Source organism: Nelusetta ayraudi, unplaced genomic scaffold (assembly GCF_046127955.1).
Source record: "Nelusetta ayraudi isolate G7.1 ecotype Tasmania unplaced genomic scaffold, CSIRO-AGI_Nayr_v1 ptg000007l, whole genome shotgun sequence".
Classification (NCBI taxonomy): domain Eukaryota; kingdom Metazoa; phylum Chordata; class Actinopteri; order Tetraodontiformes; family Monacanthidae; genus Nelusetta; species Nelusetta ayraudi.
Window position 1 is genome coordinate 8,025,436 of NW_027466057.1, and position 17,925 is coordinate 8,043,360.

The 17,925-nt window shown below is 48.6% G+C and overlaps 2 protein-coding genes across 3 annotated transcripts in view; one reads left to right on the top strand and one right to left on the bottom strand.

Annotated features, from left to right (window-relative positions):
• LOC142883480 (signal-induced proliferation-associated 1-like protein 1) overlaps positions 1–17,925 on the top strand; it is a 192,445-nt gene that overhangs the window by 140,699 nt on the left and 33,821 nt on the right. The window lies entirely within an intron of this gene.
• Positions 1–17,925, bottom strand: part of arid1b (AT-rich interactive domain 1B) — a 57,283-nt gene that overhangs the window by 6,900 nt on the left and 32,458 nt on the right. Inside the window, exons 5-14 of one of the 2 annotated variants that reach the window (XM_076018391.1) lie at positions 14,579–14,718; positions 12,104–12,207; positions 9,831–10,040; positions 9,082–9,297; positions 7,842–8,076; positions 3,425–3,566; positions 1,804–1,973; positions 563–692; positions 313–432; positions 134–209 (exon numbers count right to left, since the gene is read on the bottom strand). In XM_076018391.1, coding sequence (XP_075874506.1) covers positions 134–209; positions 313–432; positions 563–692; positions 1,804–1,973; positions 3,425–3,566; positions 7,842–8,076; positions 9,082–9,297; positions 9,831–10,040; positions 12,104–12,207; positions 14,579–14,718 — 1,543 coding nt within the window. Of the gene's footprint in view, positions 1–133; positions 210–312; positions 433–562; positions 693–1,803; positions 1,974–3,424; positions 3,567–7,841; positions 8,077–9,081; positions 9,298–9,830; positions 10,041–10,250; positions 10,441–12,103; positions 12,208–14,578; positions 14,719–17,925 lie in introns of those variants that run through there. The other variant, XM_076018393.1, reaches the window with a different exon arrangement.

Consider the following 17,925-nt stretch of genomic DNA (forward strand, 5'->3'; position numbering starts at 1 on the left):
ATACTATTTTATCTGGAAGTTGAGAACGCTGAGATTTTTTTTTAGATGTGTTGGGGGAAAAAAAGATCTACAATTGATCTTTTGGTCCTGTAAAAACTACCGCCTTGCTGTTAAAATAGAAACAATTTCTCACCTGTTGCTGTGAGTACATCCCCGATGGGTGCATCCCGTACGGCATGCTGGGATACTGCTGACTGTAGCCATCGTGTCTGAAACACACCAGAGGAAGGACAAGAAATTGATTTATTTTTTTCCAATTGCGTTTTTTATTTTCAATTGCTGAGACGCAAGCACGTGGAAACTAATGCCGACCTCTGCTGTGACGGGTATCTACTTGGGGAGTACATGCTGCCTTCGCTGTTGGCAGGTCCCATGCTGTTCTGGCTACCAGGAGGCCCCATGCTGCCGTCCATCCCCATGACGTGGTCTGGTCTGAGGAGCAGACAAAACACACATTTTAATAACCAAACAGGATGGCCTCGGGCTCGGGGTTGGAGCAATAGAAGAACTTCAGGTTTCACAGGTACCAGTGGTTGACCACATGCGCAGGTTGTAAACGTACCTCCTGTCGTAGCCTGGTCCGTAGGGATACTGAGATCTGCTCATGCTTAAGGCTGTAGGTGGCCGACCGTACATGTCCTGCATCCCTCCCCCAGACATCTGGCCCGGCATGTAGGGGTCGGCGCCTGCCACTGTGAACAGAGGGAACAAAGTAAATGAGCAGAATAAGCAAAAACCTTCGAAGTGAAGGAGAAAGGCAGACATTTTTAATGTCAGTGTTACACAGCGCCTCCCGTATAGACCAATTCTTCTTTATTCCTTCTGCCATTAGGTGCTTAATGTTGAGTAATGTTGGGTTAATGCAGGGGAAATTCCCATTCTTCCCTCTTGGACTATTTTGTGATATTTATGGACTATATACCAGTCTCTGCCTCCACTGTAAATGTAGTAGAGATGTAAGTAAATGAAAAGAGAAAAGAGTTACGGAGGACTGTGGAGACTAAATTGATCCCCGAGGGGTAAATACAGTTCCCTCTGATTCTGATAATCACGTTTAAAAAAAAAGAAAAAAGAAAAGAAAAGAAAAAAGAAAGCACAGGCCAATGCATTTTGACATGCCCAAGCTATTTTCCATCCCGCCACCAGGTGGCAGCCTATCACCATGAATATTAAGCACTTGCCCTGATCAACCTATTGTTCTAAGGCTGTTGTTATGCAGCTGGCATCCACCATATTACTCATTCAGACTCCACTCTTGTCGGCATTCAGAGGAGCCGCTCTGCCTTTCAAAAACTACGGGCTGTTTGGAAAAACTGAACCACATGCGCTGGTCAAACAGGTGCGTCTCAGCGGGGTGGGGGGGATATGAAAGGCAGAAAACAAGGAGGATAAAAGGGATGAACAAAGTTTGGGATGAGAAGAGAACTGAGCTGCAGGAACATCACATGGGCTGATGTGTCTTCGGTGAAAGGGATGTGCGCTTGAACAAAAACCTCTCGTCTCCTTTCATTGTTAATAAAGGCAAACACACACACACACACACACACACACACACACACACACACACACACACACACACACACACACACACACAGCTGTCCTGATCTAAGACAACATGGCGACAAGAAAATCAATTATACAAATGAGCAAGACAAAGGAGGCTTCGCTTTGGGACGCCTCAGTCATGCTGACACCGCCTGTCTTTTTAAATAAGTCCCAGTATATTTTGCTACGAGCGGAGAAACAGCAGTGGCCTCGACGGCGACCAGGTCGAAAGGGTGTCACAGCGTGCGTCTCACTCACTCTTCCTCATGCCGGCGAAGGGGTCCTTGGACTCATACTGCATCCTCATCATCATGTCAGGCATGCTGAGGCCCTGCTGGTAGGGAGCCGAGGGGGGCAGAGGAGCAGCGCGCTTCTGGAAGGCCGGGTCGCTGACCTCCGAGAAGGGGTCCTGGATGCTCACGCTGCTCCTGGACGGTGGGGGAGGAGGTCGGAAGGATGGAAGGGCGGGGGTGAGGGAAAAAGGGGGGATGGACGAGGGACGAGGGATGGAAGGGAGGATAAAAAGAAAGAAGATGAATGTATGGATATTTCACTCAATGTTTTTCTTTTGAGGAAGAAAACAAAAATCAACTTTGACATTTCTGTCGAATTGATTACGTAACTGTCATCTAACCGCATGTGTGACAAAAATACTCCACCGCCTTGTTCACGGCTAACGCAATCGTGGTAACACAATGAAAACATTCCGTTGCTGAAAAACTGCATGTGCCCATATGTTGTTTTTTTTAATGTATTTTTATCTTTCACACATCAAGTGGGCTCGCCCAGTTGGCTTAAGTAGCATCATATTTATCACTGCAGAGGCATACGAAAAACACTTGTGAGACAAGAACACAACTTCCCACTCGTAATATCACAAACAAGGCAAAAAAAAACAACAAAAGAACAAAACCCCAACGCTCTCTGCGGCTGCAAATAAATCCACCCTGAGAAAAAGAGCTGCCGCAGTTTTATAATCACACAACAAGAAAGAAACAATTGACGAGATGCATCTTGGAAAACAGTAAAAACCTTAAATCACACAAGTTAAAGGAAAACCCCAGTCAATAAAAAAGGATTTTATGGTTATGAGAATATATCTGATAAAACAATAAAATAAAACACCCAGAAATTCCAGTGGGAGCATGTCTAGTGTTTGCTGCTCCGCAGTGGCTTCGTGGTGCATTCAAAACACATGTAGCTCTCCTCCTCACATGAAAAAGGCTTTCTTTTCCAGGATGTTCCGTGCTACCGTGTTCACTGTGGCCCTTAAAAAGCAAAATCACTGGAAGCTCATTGGCCTAAAGTTCATTTAAGTGACAAGCAAAAAGCTTCTTTCAGCCACGCCCCAAATGTTTGCTCCAGACTACTTTTAAAGAATTAGCAAGAAGGCATTATTCAAAATGGTTCATAAAACAGAGAATGCAACGTTTATTGCAGGTCCTAGTTGAACATACTTGCTTTTCGTCTGGCGTTTGTTCTTGTGAATCAATTCCATGTGCACTATTATTTTTCCACCATGGCAAAAATGATCTAATTTTATTGGTACTCTCTTATTCTAAGGGTTCATTCCCTCATTTACAATCTTCTTCCTCTTGGTCGCACAAATCCATTCTTCTATGTACAAACTGTTCTTAACATCACACATTCATTTCGTACCAGAAAAAAAAAGAGAGAAAGGGACAAAATTAAAATTAATTAACCACAAAAAAAGGACAAAGGATTAGTAGAGGCATAAGTATTAATATCATTAGTAGCAGAGCCGGGAATAGCAGCAGCATCACTGGGAGCAGAGTGTTCACTGCTGCTTGATAGTGTGTGTGTGTGTGTGTGTGTGTGTGTGTGTGTGTGTGTGTGTGTGTGTGTGTGTGTGTGTTACCTGTTGGGGGGCAGCGGAGTGACCTGTCCCAGGGGGGTGGTGGCTGGTGTGGGCGGCTTCAGATCCCCTGCTGCCTCCACCGTGGAGCTGCTGCCGGAGGACTGAGGCGTCTGCGGGCCTTGGAGGGAGCCGCCCGAATTAGCTGCAAGACACAAAGCATCCTTATCGTTACTCAAGATTCTGGTTATCGCTGCGAATTAAAAAAAAAAAAAAAACAAAAAATACATTCAGACCGCGGGCCACGCCCCTTCCCGCCAAAGCCTCGGATATAATCTCCAAGCAGGTTTGGAGTATGAGCCGCTGCTGTGGCGGCGGTGGTGGGCTTTTGGCTGCGGCGCAGTGCTGTAATGCGGCGATAAGTGTGAGCTTAAGGCCACAGCAGCAAACGGTGATGCTGCACATGAGAGCCGTTCTCAAACTACTGAGGGAGGAGGAGAGGAAACCTAAATATCTGGAAATTGAAATATCAGAAAAAAAGCATAAAGTGCACACGATTCCTATTGAGGCATTTTTTTAAAAAGAAAAAAAGTACTGTCAATTTCTGTTAAAAAGATGTGATTTGATTGACTGTTAAAGTTGGTCAATATGAGAAATCATTGTGTCTGCTTATGTCTTGTTTGAACATTTTGACAAGTGGTGTTGTGAATATTTGAATGTTATTTGTTGTATTTGTCAAGGTCTGGACCTGTGTGTATTGTTGTCATATATGATTATTAAGAATATGAATTAAAAAATGATTCCTTGAAATCATCACAATTCAAAACAAGCACAGTTTTTGCTAGGCAACAAAACAAAAACCCAGCAGAATATTTTGACCGCTTCTGTATTTGTTAAAGTTAGCTTTGTGCAACTTCAGCAAATGTCATATTAAGCCAAAAAAATGAAACCACCAGTTTGTGAACCTTTTCACAAATCAAAACAAAATAGAAAGGTCACACACACCAACTCTGAACCAGGGGCTGGAACTGGGTGAGCGCTCTCTCTTATTACGTGACGTTCTCAGCGAAATCAAATCAAAATGCACCAAACTACAAGCCAAGAAAGAACCAAGACATAGAACAAAATCCCAAAAGCAAGCGGGTTTATAGGAAGCTGTGAACAGCTCACAGATAAAGTCACACAAAGACGGGACAAAGGCGGAACACGGAGGCATCCTGATGAGCCGTTGGCTTCAGGAGTCAGTCAGTCTGGAGCAGCCTCGGTGGCCTTTCCCTGCCCCGCACGTTTTACACAGAGGAGGAAATAAAAAAAATAAAAAAAAAGGAAAAAGAAATGAGCTTTAAAGATTCATGCAAATTCTGAATTATTGAATAATACCCCCTGCCTCTACATCACAGGAGGCGGCAGCAGAGAGAGTAAAAGACGGTTATCTCATGATGATGAGCTGAGGTGGGGGAGAGGGCGCCGGGCGTCGGGGATTCTTCACTTCCTGCCACGTCTCCGCCCCGGCTTAGCACTGGCGTAGACGCTCGCGCACGCTCATACACACGTGCACGGACGAGGTCGAGACGGCTCGCCGTTCCTCAAGAGCAGCCGGGCAGAGCGGGATACATAATCCGGAGGAGGAGGAGGAGGAGGAGGAGGAGGAGGAAGAGGAGGTGAACTCAAGTGCCCTTTGCTCCACATTCACACAGCAGACTGACAGAGGAGGCAATGAAGGGGTGTGTGTGTGTGCTACTGTTTGTGTGTGCGCGTGCAGGTGTCGGCGGGTGACATAATCGGGATGGTGGTTTAAAGGTAGTGAGTGGGGGTGGAGGTGGGGGGGAGGGGGGGGGGCAGTCAGTGGAGCCAGTCTGGTGAATGAGAGGTGACGGCGAGGTCGGCCCTGTTTACGCACCACATTCCAGCCCTCATTAATCACCTGCCGTATACCCCCCCCTCATACACACACACACACACACACACACACACACAACCACCACTACACTCTTTCATCCCACCGGAGAACCCCCTCCCCTCCCCCCTGCCCCCCTAGTGACATCACGGGCCTGTCAGTCTATATTTAGGCTGGCAGGGTGTCAGCGGGGCGGCCCGAGCAGGGAAACACGGCTTTGAAAGTGGATCAGCGCAGGGAGACGCTCTTCTAAAATCAACTCACCGGTGACGTCATCATGCTGTTTTTTTTTTTTTTTTTTTAATGCGACCATGAGACGTGTTCATGTCAAAAGAGTAATGGTTTTAGCCCCTCAATTAGCGGCGAAACGATTCATCAACACGAATCGATTGAAAACATTGATTGATTGAAGCTTCGTCTCCTTCATGGTTCTGCTCTTCATTTTACTTTGATGCTTTTTATGGTTGTTGTTTAAACTGGTTCTGAAGTTAAGGATTTTTTTTTTTCACATTTCGTGTATTTTCTTACCTATTCAAACTATTGAAAAATAGAGAAAATAACCAATAGATAAATAGAAATAAATGCAAAAACAATGAACAAATGAGCCAATACTAAAACTAAACTAAAAATAAATAGCGAGTGTCCGAACCTTTGACTGGTTTGAAGCCTGAACAATCTTGTTGTCGGCCTTTTCCTCGTGCGAAACGCAGCAGCGCGCTGCGGAGCCTGGAGCCGCTGCGAGGTGGCGTGCACGTGATGTCGCTGCCACCAAAGACGCTGCCGCAAAGGCACCTTACGCTTCTAATGCTGCATATCTGAGGGCCAAACATCACAGGCACTGACCTTTTCACATCTCACAACGCAGAGGAGTCACACCGACCTGCCTGCCTGTGTGTGTGTGTGTGTGTGTGTGTGTGTGTGTGCCTTTAGATGTGGTAGGTAAGAATGGCATTCTGTGAAAGTGATCTGATTAGACACTCCCCACCGCCCACCCCGCCCCCACATAAAGATAAGGGAGTGCAGCATTGTGAATTATAAAGTGTCACAAGCAAAATGGTGCCAGAATTCATTCAGAGTCGCGTGTGTGTGTGTGCGTGTGTGTGTGAGGGCGGGTGCTCTTTTCCTGGGAAGAAGCAATCTGCAGCGTGAGGCAGGTGAAGTGCTCTGCTGTTCTATTTAAAAGTCAGGGTCACTTTTCTCATCTCCGCTGCAAATTAGAGACGCGACCTCAGCCGCCGCCGCCGCCGCCGCTGCCGCTGCGTCACGTCAAGCACCCCCACCCCCCACCAGGCCCCCACCTCCCACCTCCCACACTGCCTGTCCTCGTGTCACCGCCGCGAAAGGAGGGGCCAGGCGGTTGAGAACGTCCAATGGGCACAGACAAAAAGGTGTGTGTGGAAGAAGAAGATGATAAACGTTGGTTAACACCTCTGAACAACAACAACAGCTGAACTTTTTTCAGCCCCGGCTGCTGGACTCTGAGCCGCCGGTGCCGCAGATCTGAGGCTGATCCGTTGCCCCGGGCTGACGTGTAAGCTGCCTCCTTTCAATTTCGATTTTGATCGCACTTCCTCAGCGCGAATGGATCAGTGGCTAATTAAAACTGGAGAGGGGGGGGGGGGCAAACTTTGAGGAGAGATTTAAGCGGCGACAACTGGAAGCCGACGGCACGTCCGCGGAGGCATCACCCGTCTGTCTGTGCAGAGTTCACCCGCGGCTCGACGGCTTGCATTCCAAAAGGTGAAATCCCACTTGTTCCGTCTGCTGTTCTCATTATATAAATATATATATATTTTTTTTTAAAGATTTTGAATCATCGCTAACACACAAAAAACACTTTGCAGAATCAACTCCGATGTCACGGCTGTGCAGCGGTTTAGCTCCGTCGCCTCCCAGCGAGGAGGTTGCAGGTTTGATTCCTCGATTCCTTCGATTCCTCTTGGTCCTCCCTCTTCCTCTCACAGTTGAAACACATGCATGCGAGACAAACTGGTGAGTCTAAACTGGCCGTGAGTGTGAACGGTAGTTTGAAATCTTGAAATCCCGAAATCCGCTCTCCTGCTGGTTTTGTTTACAGTGACGGAGGAGGAGGAGGAGGAGGAGGAGGTCTGACCCATCAGCTACAAGTTGTGCCTCCTCTTTGCCAACACGCTTTATGGGATCTTTACCAGATGGATAAGTGACATAAATCCATAAGGATTAAGAAGACTTTTGAGCTCTTGCTTTGTATGTTGACCTTTACAGACTCGTCTTGTAGTAAAGACGGCACCAACAGAGACCAAGACATTATCAAGACGAGAGAGGATGCAGACCGAGACCCTTATCAAGTGGTCTGCGGACTGAGACCAATCTGTAGTACTGCAACACTATTACAGACACTAAAAAGATCCTTTAAATATGTAGGCAATCTGGACTCATGTGCGCTCAGACACACACACACACACACACACACACGCCCAGACAGACAGACAGACAGACAGACAGACAGACAGACAGACAGACAGACACCTGCAGTGTGAGCAGCAGCACCTGTTGCCTGGCTGCTGCCAGCTGGGAGAGTGGGGGTCTGTTATCAGGCCTTACCAGGTGACGGCGGCTGGATCTTAACCTGCTTCCTGCCGTCCCCTCCGGCTAAGCTGCCGCCGCCGCCGCCGCCGCCGCCGCCGCTGTCCGCTGGCGGTTCCTCGCCCCTCTCCATCTTGCACTCGTAGGCGAACAGATACTGGATGTACTGCTTCTTGAGCGAGCTGGCCGAGCTGCTGGACGTCCCCACGTTGAGGCCGGTGGACAGCTCGCGCCACTTCTTGTTCTTGTTGACCTGCGCGATAAGAGAGACGCCGACGGGTCATGAGAGCACTGATCACAATCGGAGTGTTTTTTTTCTTGTTTTTTTTTTAAAAAAGGCAAAGGAAAAAAATTCCAGTTTTTCTCTCCATGTGAGCAGAGCAAGCATGTCGTGTTTTCACCAGGAGCAAAAGCCTTATTTTCTCATGTACATTGAAAAGGTGTTGCTTGCTATTTATTTATTTATTTTTTTTATGTCTGATTTTATTCAGACGAAAAAAGTAAATAAATAAATGAAACAGCCCTGGTGCATCATATTGCAAATGATATTTAACAATGTAAAACCTCAACAGTGAGAAATAAAGAAATTACGCTCTTTGTTTAAGGACAGTTTAGTTGTCATCATCACATCTGGCATAGCGCACAGTCATTAACTATACATGAGCCATTCAACTGTATAAAGGGACAGGAGGTGTCACACTAAGTGGCGCTATTGCTGCGAAATCACAGCAAGTCCAAACATATTATTTGGAATTTAATATGGAAACTGCAGCAATAATGTGTCCAAACGTTTTCTGGACTCCGTGGATGACAACATTTCCAAGGAAATAGAGAAACTCTGCCAGTTTTACACTTTCATCACGGCATCGGTTTTGTTGACGCAGTATTGAGACGTTTTTGCGTACATTGCGGCCCAAGATTTACCTTGTTTCCTCTTTTTCTTTCAAGGAAGAAAATCTTTCACACATTCACAAGTGCGCAGCACGCCACATGCAGTTTGGGAAGCAGTTGGATTGGTAACACTGAAAAAGCCGATATCAACCCCAGTGCAGAATACCACCGGCTTATACGTCTTTTCCATTATTCTAAGTCAGAATCCCTCGTCCCTCAAGTCTTCCTGCCAGATCGTTCCTTTGTTTTTTCTGTAACGCCGTCGACGTAAAACCAACTTCTTTCATTTCTGACTGTCAACCAGAACTAGAGACCCCTGCGTGCTTCTGTTTGCCACCTGGCAGCAGAAGCTTCCCCAGCGGTTTACCATGGCCAGGCCTCCGATCTCCCGGACGGCCGTGTAGAACTTCCACAGGTCCAGCGGCTTCTTGCCCACGATGGGGAGGTGGGCGACGGGCGTCCCCCTCTCCTCCATGAAGTTGAGGTAGCGCTCCACCCAGCTGCGCCTCTCCGGCTCCGCCCCCAGCTCAAAGAGCCGCGTGATTCGCTCCCCACTCATGGAGGATGAGTTGGGGTTGGGTTTCTGGAAAGTGATTAAAAAAAGAGAGAAAGTCACATTGTAGCTATTTCTTTAATTCAGATACTCATCAATAAGTGGGAACAATACAGCTGTTGCAATGTTTTCAATGCATTCAATGTTAATCGTGCAATTTTCCACCATGATAATATCCAATAATTCCTGAATAGGATTTTCCTTATGCAGACACATTCTGTTCAAGCATTTCTACACAGGCCATGCTGAGGCCCAGCAGTGGTGCTTTTTGGCTGGGAAGCACAAAACCACCATGCATGCTGATGGTTTTGTTTGCTTGCAACTGGAAGCCAATGTGCCGCATTATTTGAAAATTGTTTTACATCATGATTCTGTATGGAAAATAAACTAACATCATCTTTTATTTTCAAATCAACAACCTTGTCCCGGATAAGGTCGATACACCTGTATTCAATCATTCATATTATCAATCGTGGTGATAATGACGATAAAGACAAGGCACGCATCAATGCAACTCTGTATTCAGTCTGAATGAACAGCATTGGTCCTCTCTGAGCTCTTACAGGGCTGGAGGGGGTCTTGAGGGGCCAGGGGGGGCTGCTGATGCTGTCGCTGTCGTCTCCATGGTAGGAGGAGAGGCTGGCCGGGCTGGGGGAGAGCGGCGAGGGCACGGGGAGGGCGCCGCCCGGCGTGGCCGGCTGCGACACGCACTGCTGCGAGCCTCCGTTGCTGCCGTTGTTGTTGCTGCTGTTGCTGCCGTAGCCGTCCTGAAGCTGGAAGCAGAAAAAAACAACAACAACAGGGTTTCAGTCTTTCTTTGAGTGACTATTAACCATTTGAAAAAGCTCCAGGTTGGCGCCCAGGTTGATCCCGCTCATCGAAAAAACAAAGCATCAAAATAAACCCGAGCGCGTTTCCGCTGCAGTGCTGGCGGCCACGGCCAATCATCTGCCTCCATCCCAGCCTCCTCTGCATCAACTAACCTCATGTCCACTTTGTCTCCATGCATAAATCTCCTCTTCCTCCAGGCCTCCTGCCAGTTCAAACCTCAGCATCCTTCTGCTGATAACGTTCACTGCCCTGCCTTGCACTCATCCTAACCCACTGCACCTTCCATCCATCCATCCGTCCGTGCTACTCTAATACAATAATGCACCGTTTATGTTAAATCTTTATGTAATAGGAATCTATTCTATTCTATAATAGAAGTCACAACACGCGCTATAAATTGTGTTTAGGAATACAAGCGCTTTGATTTAGAACAGAAGCTAGTTTAAAGTTAAAGAATTATAAAGTAAAGAGTGAGTAGAACACTATGTTGTAAGTGTGTGTGTGTGTGTGCATGTGTGTGTGTGTGTGTGTGGTTAAAGACGCTGCGGGCCCTGCTGTCGTTGCGCCTCACTCCACATAAATAAATGCTCGTCCTGGCAGGCGAGAGATTTCCAAATGCATGCAGATCAGCGTCTGCTACACTGTGTCTGCCGCTGCACTTCCTTACACAAGTTCCAATTTGTGAAAATCATTCCGCTTCTGCTCATATCTGTGTGCGTGTGTGTGTGTATTGCGTGCGTGTTGCGTGCGTGCATGTTGCGTGCATGCGCGCGCGCGCGCGTGTGTGTGTGAAGGAGAATAAGAAAGAGGGCACAACAGCTTGACAAGTGCTTCTGGTCTGTGAGCAGAACGCTCATGTCAGCAAAACCTTATCTCTCTCTCTCTCTCTCTTTCTCTCTCTCTCTTTCCCGTCCTCCCTCGCTGTCTCCGTCTCTCTCTCTCTCTCTCTCTCTCAGCAGACAGATCATCTCTTTTGGGAGCACTGGGGGTCTTTCTGGCTGCTCCCACCGCCTTAAATAATTCAAAAGGCCCCACTGCCGTAATCAGCAAAAGAAAAGACAGGGATTTGGAGGGAGAAGAGAAAAAGAGAGAAAAAAATGTGTAGTGGGGAGCGAGACGGAGGCGTGTGGGTGTGTTTTTTTTTTTTTTTTTTAGCTGAGCGTGTGTGTGTGTGTGTGTGTGTGTGAGCGGCGTGCGAGTGGGTGAGAGGTGTTGACGAGCAAAACAAGGAGAGGAGGAGGAGGGGGGCGGGGGGGGGTGCGGCGGGAAAAAGAGCAAAGAGCAGAGTTCTGTTGTTGCTGAGTTGAGCCGAGCCGCATTTGTCGGGCAAAATGAGAAGTCAGCACTGTGCTTTGGGATGTGTGTGTGTGTGTGTGTGTGTGTGTGTGTGTGTGTGTGTGTGTGTGCGTGCGTGTGGAGCGAGGGCAACCGAGGAAATGTTTAAAACATGCGTGCGCCCGTATCAGACGGTGAAAGGGCAGCGAGTGCATGTGTGTGTGTGTTCGGTCTTTATGATAAATAAAATAAATAGAATAAATAAATAAATAAATAAATAAAGCGTCAGTCTGTGCGCTGTTGCTGGGCCTGACGCACGTGCGCGCGCAGCGGATGCCGAGCCCCTTTGCATCTCCGCGTCTACCCACCCCCCCCCGCCCCCCCACCCTCCTCCAACCCCCTCCAACCCCCTTTATTTCATGCAGCTCGAGCTGCCAAAACATCAGCGGAGAGAAGAAGGCGCTGGAGGCAAAAACAAAAGCGAGGAAAAACATTAGGAATGGTAAATGTTAAACAAATCATTAAATATGGCCAGAAAAACAGCCCGGGTGTTGCTGAGGCAGCATATGCTGATCAGATATGGCTCTCGCTTCATTAGGGGAGCCAGATCAAAAAACAAAAACAAAACAACAATAAAAACAAACACACACACTCAGAGGAGGGGGTGTGGGAGGGGGGGCGGGGGGTAGCGAGGAAAGACGGGAGAAGTGTCGGAAGGCGGCGAGGGAACCTTTGGTTTGTGGGTGTCGCTGGCCGGCCCGCTGTCGTCTTTCACTTCCAACTTTGGCTTCGCATCCGGACTCAGCATCCCGTCCGCAGACACTCCGCCAGCCCCTGCAGCACACACAGAAGAAATGTTTTCATCATCACAAATGTCAGAATATTGACACTCGTCCGCTTAGGCCATAGGTGTCAAACTCTGGTCATTATATTGTCTCATTATATTTGGCCCGCAAGGCAATACGAGATCACTGCTTGAGCTGCTGGCCCACCACTGTTATACAGCGCATGCAGCGCTAATACTACAAATCCCAGAATGCTGTGCTGGTATTTTGGCGCATCCATCAATCAGGACAGGACGTTCACTGAAGGATGTTACCATTGCCTAATTGGTTTATTGTTGTTGTTTTCTTTAATTTCTTTAATTGGAATTCTGCAAAAAAAAATGCATTGACATTTTATCTATGATGATGAGTATTTAAATTTTAAATTCAATTCTGCATGTGAGCAATAAGACATTTATTGTGGTGTATTAAGCTGTGCTTGTTTCATATTCAGGTTGAAGCAAAACCTGTCCATATAAAAAGGTTCATTGTGATATCTTTTTTTTCAATTAATATCAATGTTGGCCTCCGACCTTGTCCAAGTTTTACATTTTGGCCCCACTGTGTGTTTGAGTTTGACACCCCTCGCTTAGACAAAACAAAAGCTGAGAGGAGAACAAGCTGAATAACAATAGTAAAATATTTGGTGATTTCTTTGCGTGGACAGCGGAGTTTTACATATTTTCTTTTTTAACATTGATTTAAATGAACTCGTATTGACCCTGAACAGAATAGTTGGTTCATGCCCCCCCCCCCGTGCTTTGTCCCAACAGGTGTGCCTTCGCCGCATCGGGATGAAGAGACGCACTTGGCCCGTTTTGTTGTTACCGTCTATTCAGCTCGTTTCAACTCTGGGAAAATGAGCGATGCTCCCCTTTGAACGCACTGAAAGCAGCTGGATAACACTTTGCATAATGTCACGCAAGAAGCCAGACAATGTAAAAAAAAGAAAAAAGGAAAAAAAGAAAAAAAAAAAGGGCCTTGCTTCGGGTTTTTTTACGTCCTTTTTTCTTAATAAAGGCCAACGCGAATTCTCGAGCCCCCTCAAAAGCTTCTCCGACCGCACGCGCGTCAAAGGAGAAACTGCTTGAGGAAGACGAGGAAGGAGCAGAGTAAAAAGCGAGTCTTCCTCTCTCTTTCTTTCCCTCCTCTCCCCTCACCCCCCCCATTTCTACCTGGCTGCACATCAATAGGCTGCGACGAATCGGCCGCGCTCTCGCATTCAAAGCGGAGACGGAGCAGGAAGGTTAGCGCGCGAGAAATGTTAGCTGACAAACAGGAGGACGTGTTTCTGTTTTTCAAAGACGCCTTCGTGAGGTTTGTAATTGAAGTAGAGTTGAGCTCCTTAAAGAGTACTTTTCATAGCGGCGCAGGCCTGCATTTTTCTTATTAATAGAGAGAAAGGGTCCTTGGATACAAGGCTCCCCCTCTTTATTTCTCCCTGGCGCGCCGCGGCACAGTGTGAAAACTAATGGCTTTTCACTGTGCCCAGGGGCAAACCAGATGAGTTTTGAGGAACCTTGGCGCTCTAATTCGTTTGAAGTTTTCCAAATGTCACGCATTCTGATATTTTGGGTTTGAATAAAAGCCTCCCTTTCATTTTCGGGGGCCGCTCTCCGAAGGCGCGTTTAGCAACAATGTGGCGGGGCGAGGGGGCTGAGCGAGGGAGGCGCGCACCGCATTGATCTCGGCTCACTGGAGGGCCCGCCTTCCCGACCAAGACCTCTGAGAACGTAACCCGGCGTTCTCGCAGCTCTCCTGATTTATTCTGCTATCTCTTCGCCGGCGCTCCTTCTGCTCCTCTCCCGTCTTTGAGCGGAAACGAGGCCGAGTCGATTCCGCTGTACGTCTGAAAATGAATACAGCGGCGGCGGCGGCGGCTGCTCAGGGCCGAGGTTACCGATGAGTCCTCGAGGTCTGCGTTCCCCCTCATCAACAGGTTCTCGTCTTTTCTCTTCTTTCTTTTTTTTTAAAATCACTTTTCCGCATTTACACGTCAGCGGACGTGACATACGGGGTCACATGACCAGTTCACTTCAAGTGAAAATGGCGCGTTATGTTTGGACGGAGGAGGAGACGGAATATTTTTTCCAAGTAATCAAAGGGAAAAATATATCAACCATTCTTGACAGCAAACTACATGGAAATGCAGGTTTATCGCAAAATGTTTTCTACCTCCAACCTCCTTTTATGAGAATTTGCGGCTTGCACGCTTCACACCATTCAGTGGAAACACTGGCAAATCGCAGTTGCACTTTGGCGAAATTTTAGAAATATGGCTTTTATTTTGTGAAAAACTGCGAGGGAAACAGGTGAGGTCGGGAGGTTGGACCGGGAGTCGGACACAGATCAAAGCGGAGACGTTTCGACCTCACGCTCACCCGGAAGTGGCAGGTTGTAGGCGGGGCCTGGTCCGTTGCCTATGTCCGAGGTGCTGTTGGCCATCGGCTGGCTGTAGGGGACGGTGGGCGCCATGGTGCCCGTCTGGCCGACCACTGGGCCTTGATAGCTGCCGTGCCTGCTGCAGAGAGAAGGAGTGAGGGAGGGAGAGAGGGAGATGAATCGGGATACAGATTCCCCAGATGTAATGACACCAAGCTGTGCGGAGATAAGTGGGTCACGCTGAGGGAAAACACATTTTTACAAAAGACGCTTCCTGGTCGAATCTGCCGCGCTCGCTCCCTCCCGTCTTAATAAACGTCGGGTCGTCGTCACGGAAAAAAAGCAGCCTCATCCCGACGCGGACAAAAGGAACTTGGAAAATACTGAAGACAAAGACACAGCAACAGGAAAGAAAAAAAAAACCCAGCAAAAAAAGACAAAACCTCCCCCATCCCTTCTCCTCTGCTGCTCCCCTTCTAAAGCCCCACCCCCCACCACCCCCACCCCTCTGCCTCCACCTCCCACAAGTCATAATTTAACTAATTAAGGTGTGCTTTTGGAGAGGATCATGTTATTTGTTTCCATGGCGACAGAAGAAATCAATCCCGCTCCGCCGCCCCTCTCGCCGCCTCTCTCGGGCAGCTCATCACACGCCGCTTGCGAGGGACATCAGAGGAGGCTTATCTGCAACCTGCTGAATGTTTGCCATGCGCCTGCGCCTGTGCCTGTGTGTGCGCACGTGTGTGTGTGTGTGCGTGCGTGCGTGCGCGGGGGTGAGGGACAAACGTGCGCCTTTGATTAAAGGCCGCATCTATCATTGTGGGCCAGGCAGGGCCAAAAAGCTGCGGTGACGCCGTGGCTGAAAGGGAACAACATGTTTGGAACATTTTGCTCCCCGTCCACCTCCCGCCGGGTGGAGATTATCTCCTGGACAACCATGACAAAAAAAAAAAAAAGAAAAGAAAAAAATAACAGGATGAAATAGAAAAAAGATCAGGGAGGGGAGGAAGGAAGAAGGGAAAAGTGACGTGTCAGGTAAACGGCGAGAAAGATGTTGGACCGATGAAGAAAAAGGGGGGAAATGTGGAAGGTGCTGGAGAAGGGGTGGGGAGGGAGCAGGTGAGGGGGTGGGGGAGGGGGTGGGCAGAAAACTGAGGGAGGTTTTTTTTTTATTACGTTTACGAGAAGAAAGAGGGAAGCTAAGGGGATTTTTGTCAGTCAGTCATTTCTCCTCTAAACTGGCATCACTCTCTCTCTCTCTCTCTCTCTCTCTCTCTCTCTCTCTCTCTCTCTCTCCCTTTCTCTCTTTTGCGCTCGCTCGCGAAAGCAGACGGGCGGCGTAATACCTCGCGCTGGAACCGATACACACACGCACGCACGCACGCACGCACGCACGCACGCCGGCACGCACGCACATAGCCTGAGAGGAGGGATCGGCTTTGGTAAACCTCCCTGTAATCTCATCTCACAGATGTAATTAGTCATAGAGCACGGCTGATGATACATATGTAATCCGTCTACGGGGGCCGAGGTGCAACGGATGGGTGGGGGGGATGTGCTGGGGATGTGGGGGGGGGGGCAAAAAAAAAAGAAAGAAAAAAAACAATATAAAAAAAAAAATCCTTGCTTATCTGGCCCCGTTTCCCATAGAATGTGTGGTGGTGGTGTTGGTGGGGGAAGTGTGTGTTTGTATGTGTGTGTGTGTGTGGGGAGGTGAGTTGAGGGACACTCGCTTCACTGCTGCCTACGTGCTCCCTCACCGCCTCCCCACCCCACCCCACCCCACCCCACCTCAGCTACACAAGCGGAAGCTCTCATGTGTACATCCAGACCAGGAACAACAACAACAGCAGCAGCAGCAGCAGCAGCAGCGGCCGCAGCAGCAACACAACAGCGGCAGAAAGGCGGCGGCGGCGGCGGCGGCGGCAGCGGCTGGAGCTCTCGGGCTGCGGCGCTTTTTCCCATTATAACTAATTCATGTCATAAAAAAGCCCATTAGAAAGCAGTTGATGGAGGCACTGCACAGCGTTTAATCACACTTAATATATGCATGGGCCGCTATCGGGAAGGGTGGGGGTGTGTGTGTGTGGGGTGGGGGGTGGGAGGGGTGTTGGTGGGTTGCACAGCGCATTCATCTTGCTCTTGGGCACCTCTGTGCCGTGAGAGAAGGAGGAGGAGGAGAAGAAGAAGAAGAAGAAGAAGAAGAGGGAAAAAGCATCCTGTTGCGAAAGAGGGAGTGAAGGCGGAGCAAAGAGGGAGGAAGAGAGAAGGTGGAGTGGAAATTAAAGGCAGGAAGAGACTAGAGTGAACTGTGTGTGTGTGTGTGTGTGTGTGTGTGTGTGTGTGTCCCCGGTGAACCGATGGGGGGCGTATTCTCCGCTCGGGGCCCAAGAGCTGGAAGTAATCGCTGTTCCATTAGACTGAGCCAAGGGATCTCACACACACACACACACACACACACACGCACACACACACACACACACATACATCCAATGCATCCTGACACTTTGTCTCGCGGTGAGGTACGAAGGGGAAAATCTACCGTCAAGAGTTTAGTAGAGTTGAATTTTTTCATACAGCAGAGAGAGAGAGAGAGAGAGAGAGAGAGAGAGAGAGAATGTGTGTGTGTGTGTGGAGGATGTAATGACATCAAAATCTCACGGTGTAATTAAACATCAGGAACAAGTGCACTGTATGTAGAAAGTACTGTGGGGGTGTTTAGGTTGTTGTTTAAAGGTCCAGTGTACAATACTGATCGCAAACAAACCAATGACGAAGAAGGCGGACGGGTTTGGTGAGCTCAGGCCACCGTAGCTCTCTGGCACGCTGAGGAGGGGGAGCAAAAGCAAACGATGCTGCAATCTAAAATGCCACCACTTGATGTCGCCTTTTCCTCTCAAAATCTCCACGCGTGACACCCTCAAAATCTAAGGCCTCGTGACATTAAGAACCCATTTGCAAACTGGATGAAATACAGCTATTGTGTTTAATAAACGATTAATATCATTTCTTCAAATTCAAAAAAGCTCAACGGGCCGCATATGGCCCCCGGGCCGTAGTTTGCCCATGGCTGCGGGTGGACGCTACATGTGTCAGGAGTGCCAGTGTGTGTCTCCACGCGTCCTTGCGTTGACGTGAAGTCGGCGCCGTTGCCACGGCGATGATGCCATGGTTACGAGGTGGCAGCCAACCGGGCCGACGGCGCCGCTCTCGACCTCCGCTCCAGGTGACGGGCCGCCGCCAGCACCACAGCTACCACCACCTTTCCGGACGGTGCCGCCGACATACTAGCGTCACTCCCGAGCGCACCCCCCCCCCCCTACCCCACTAATCGATCCCGATGTGT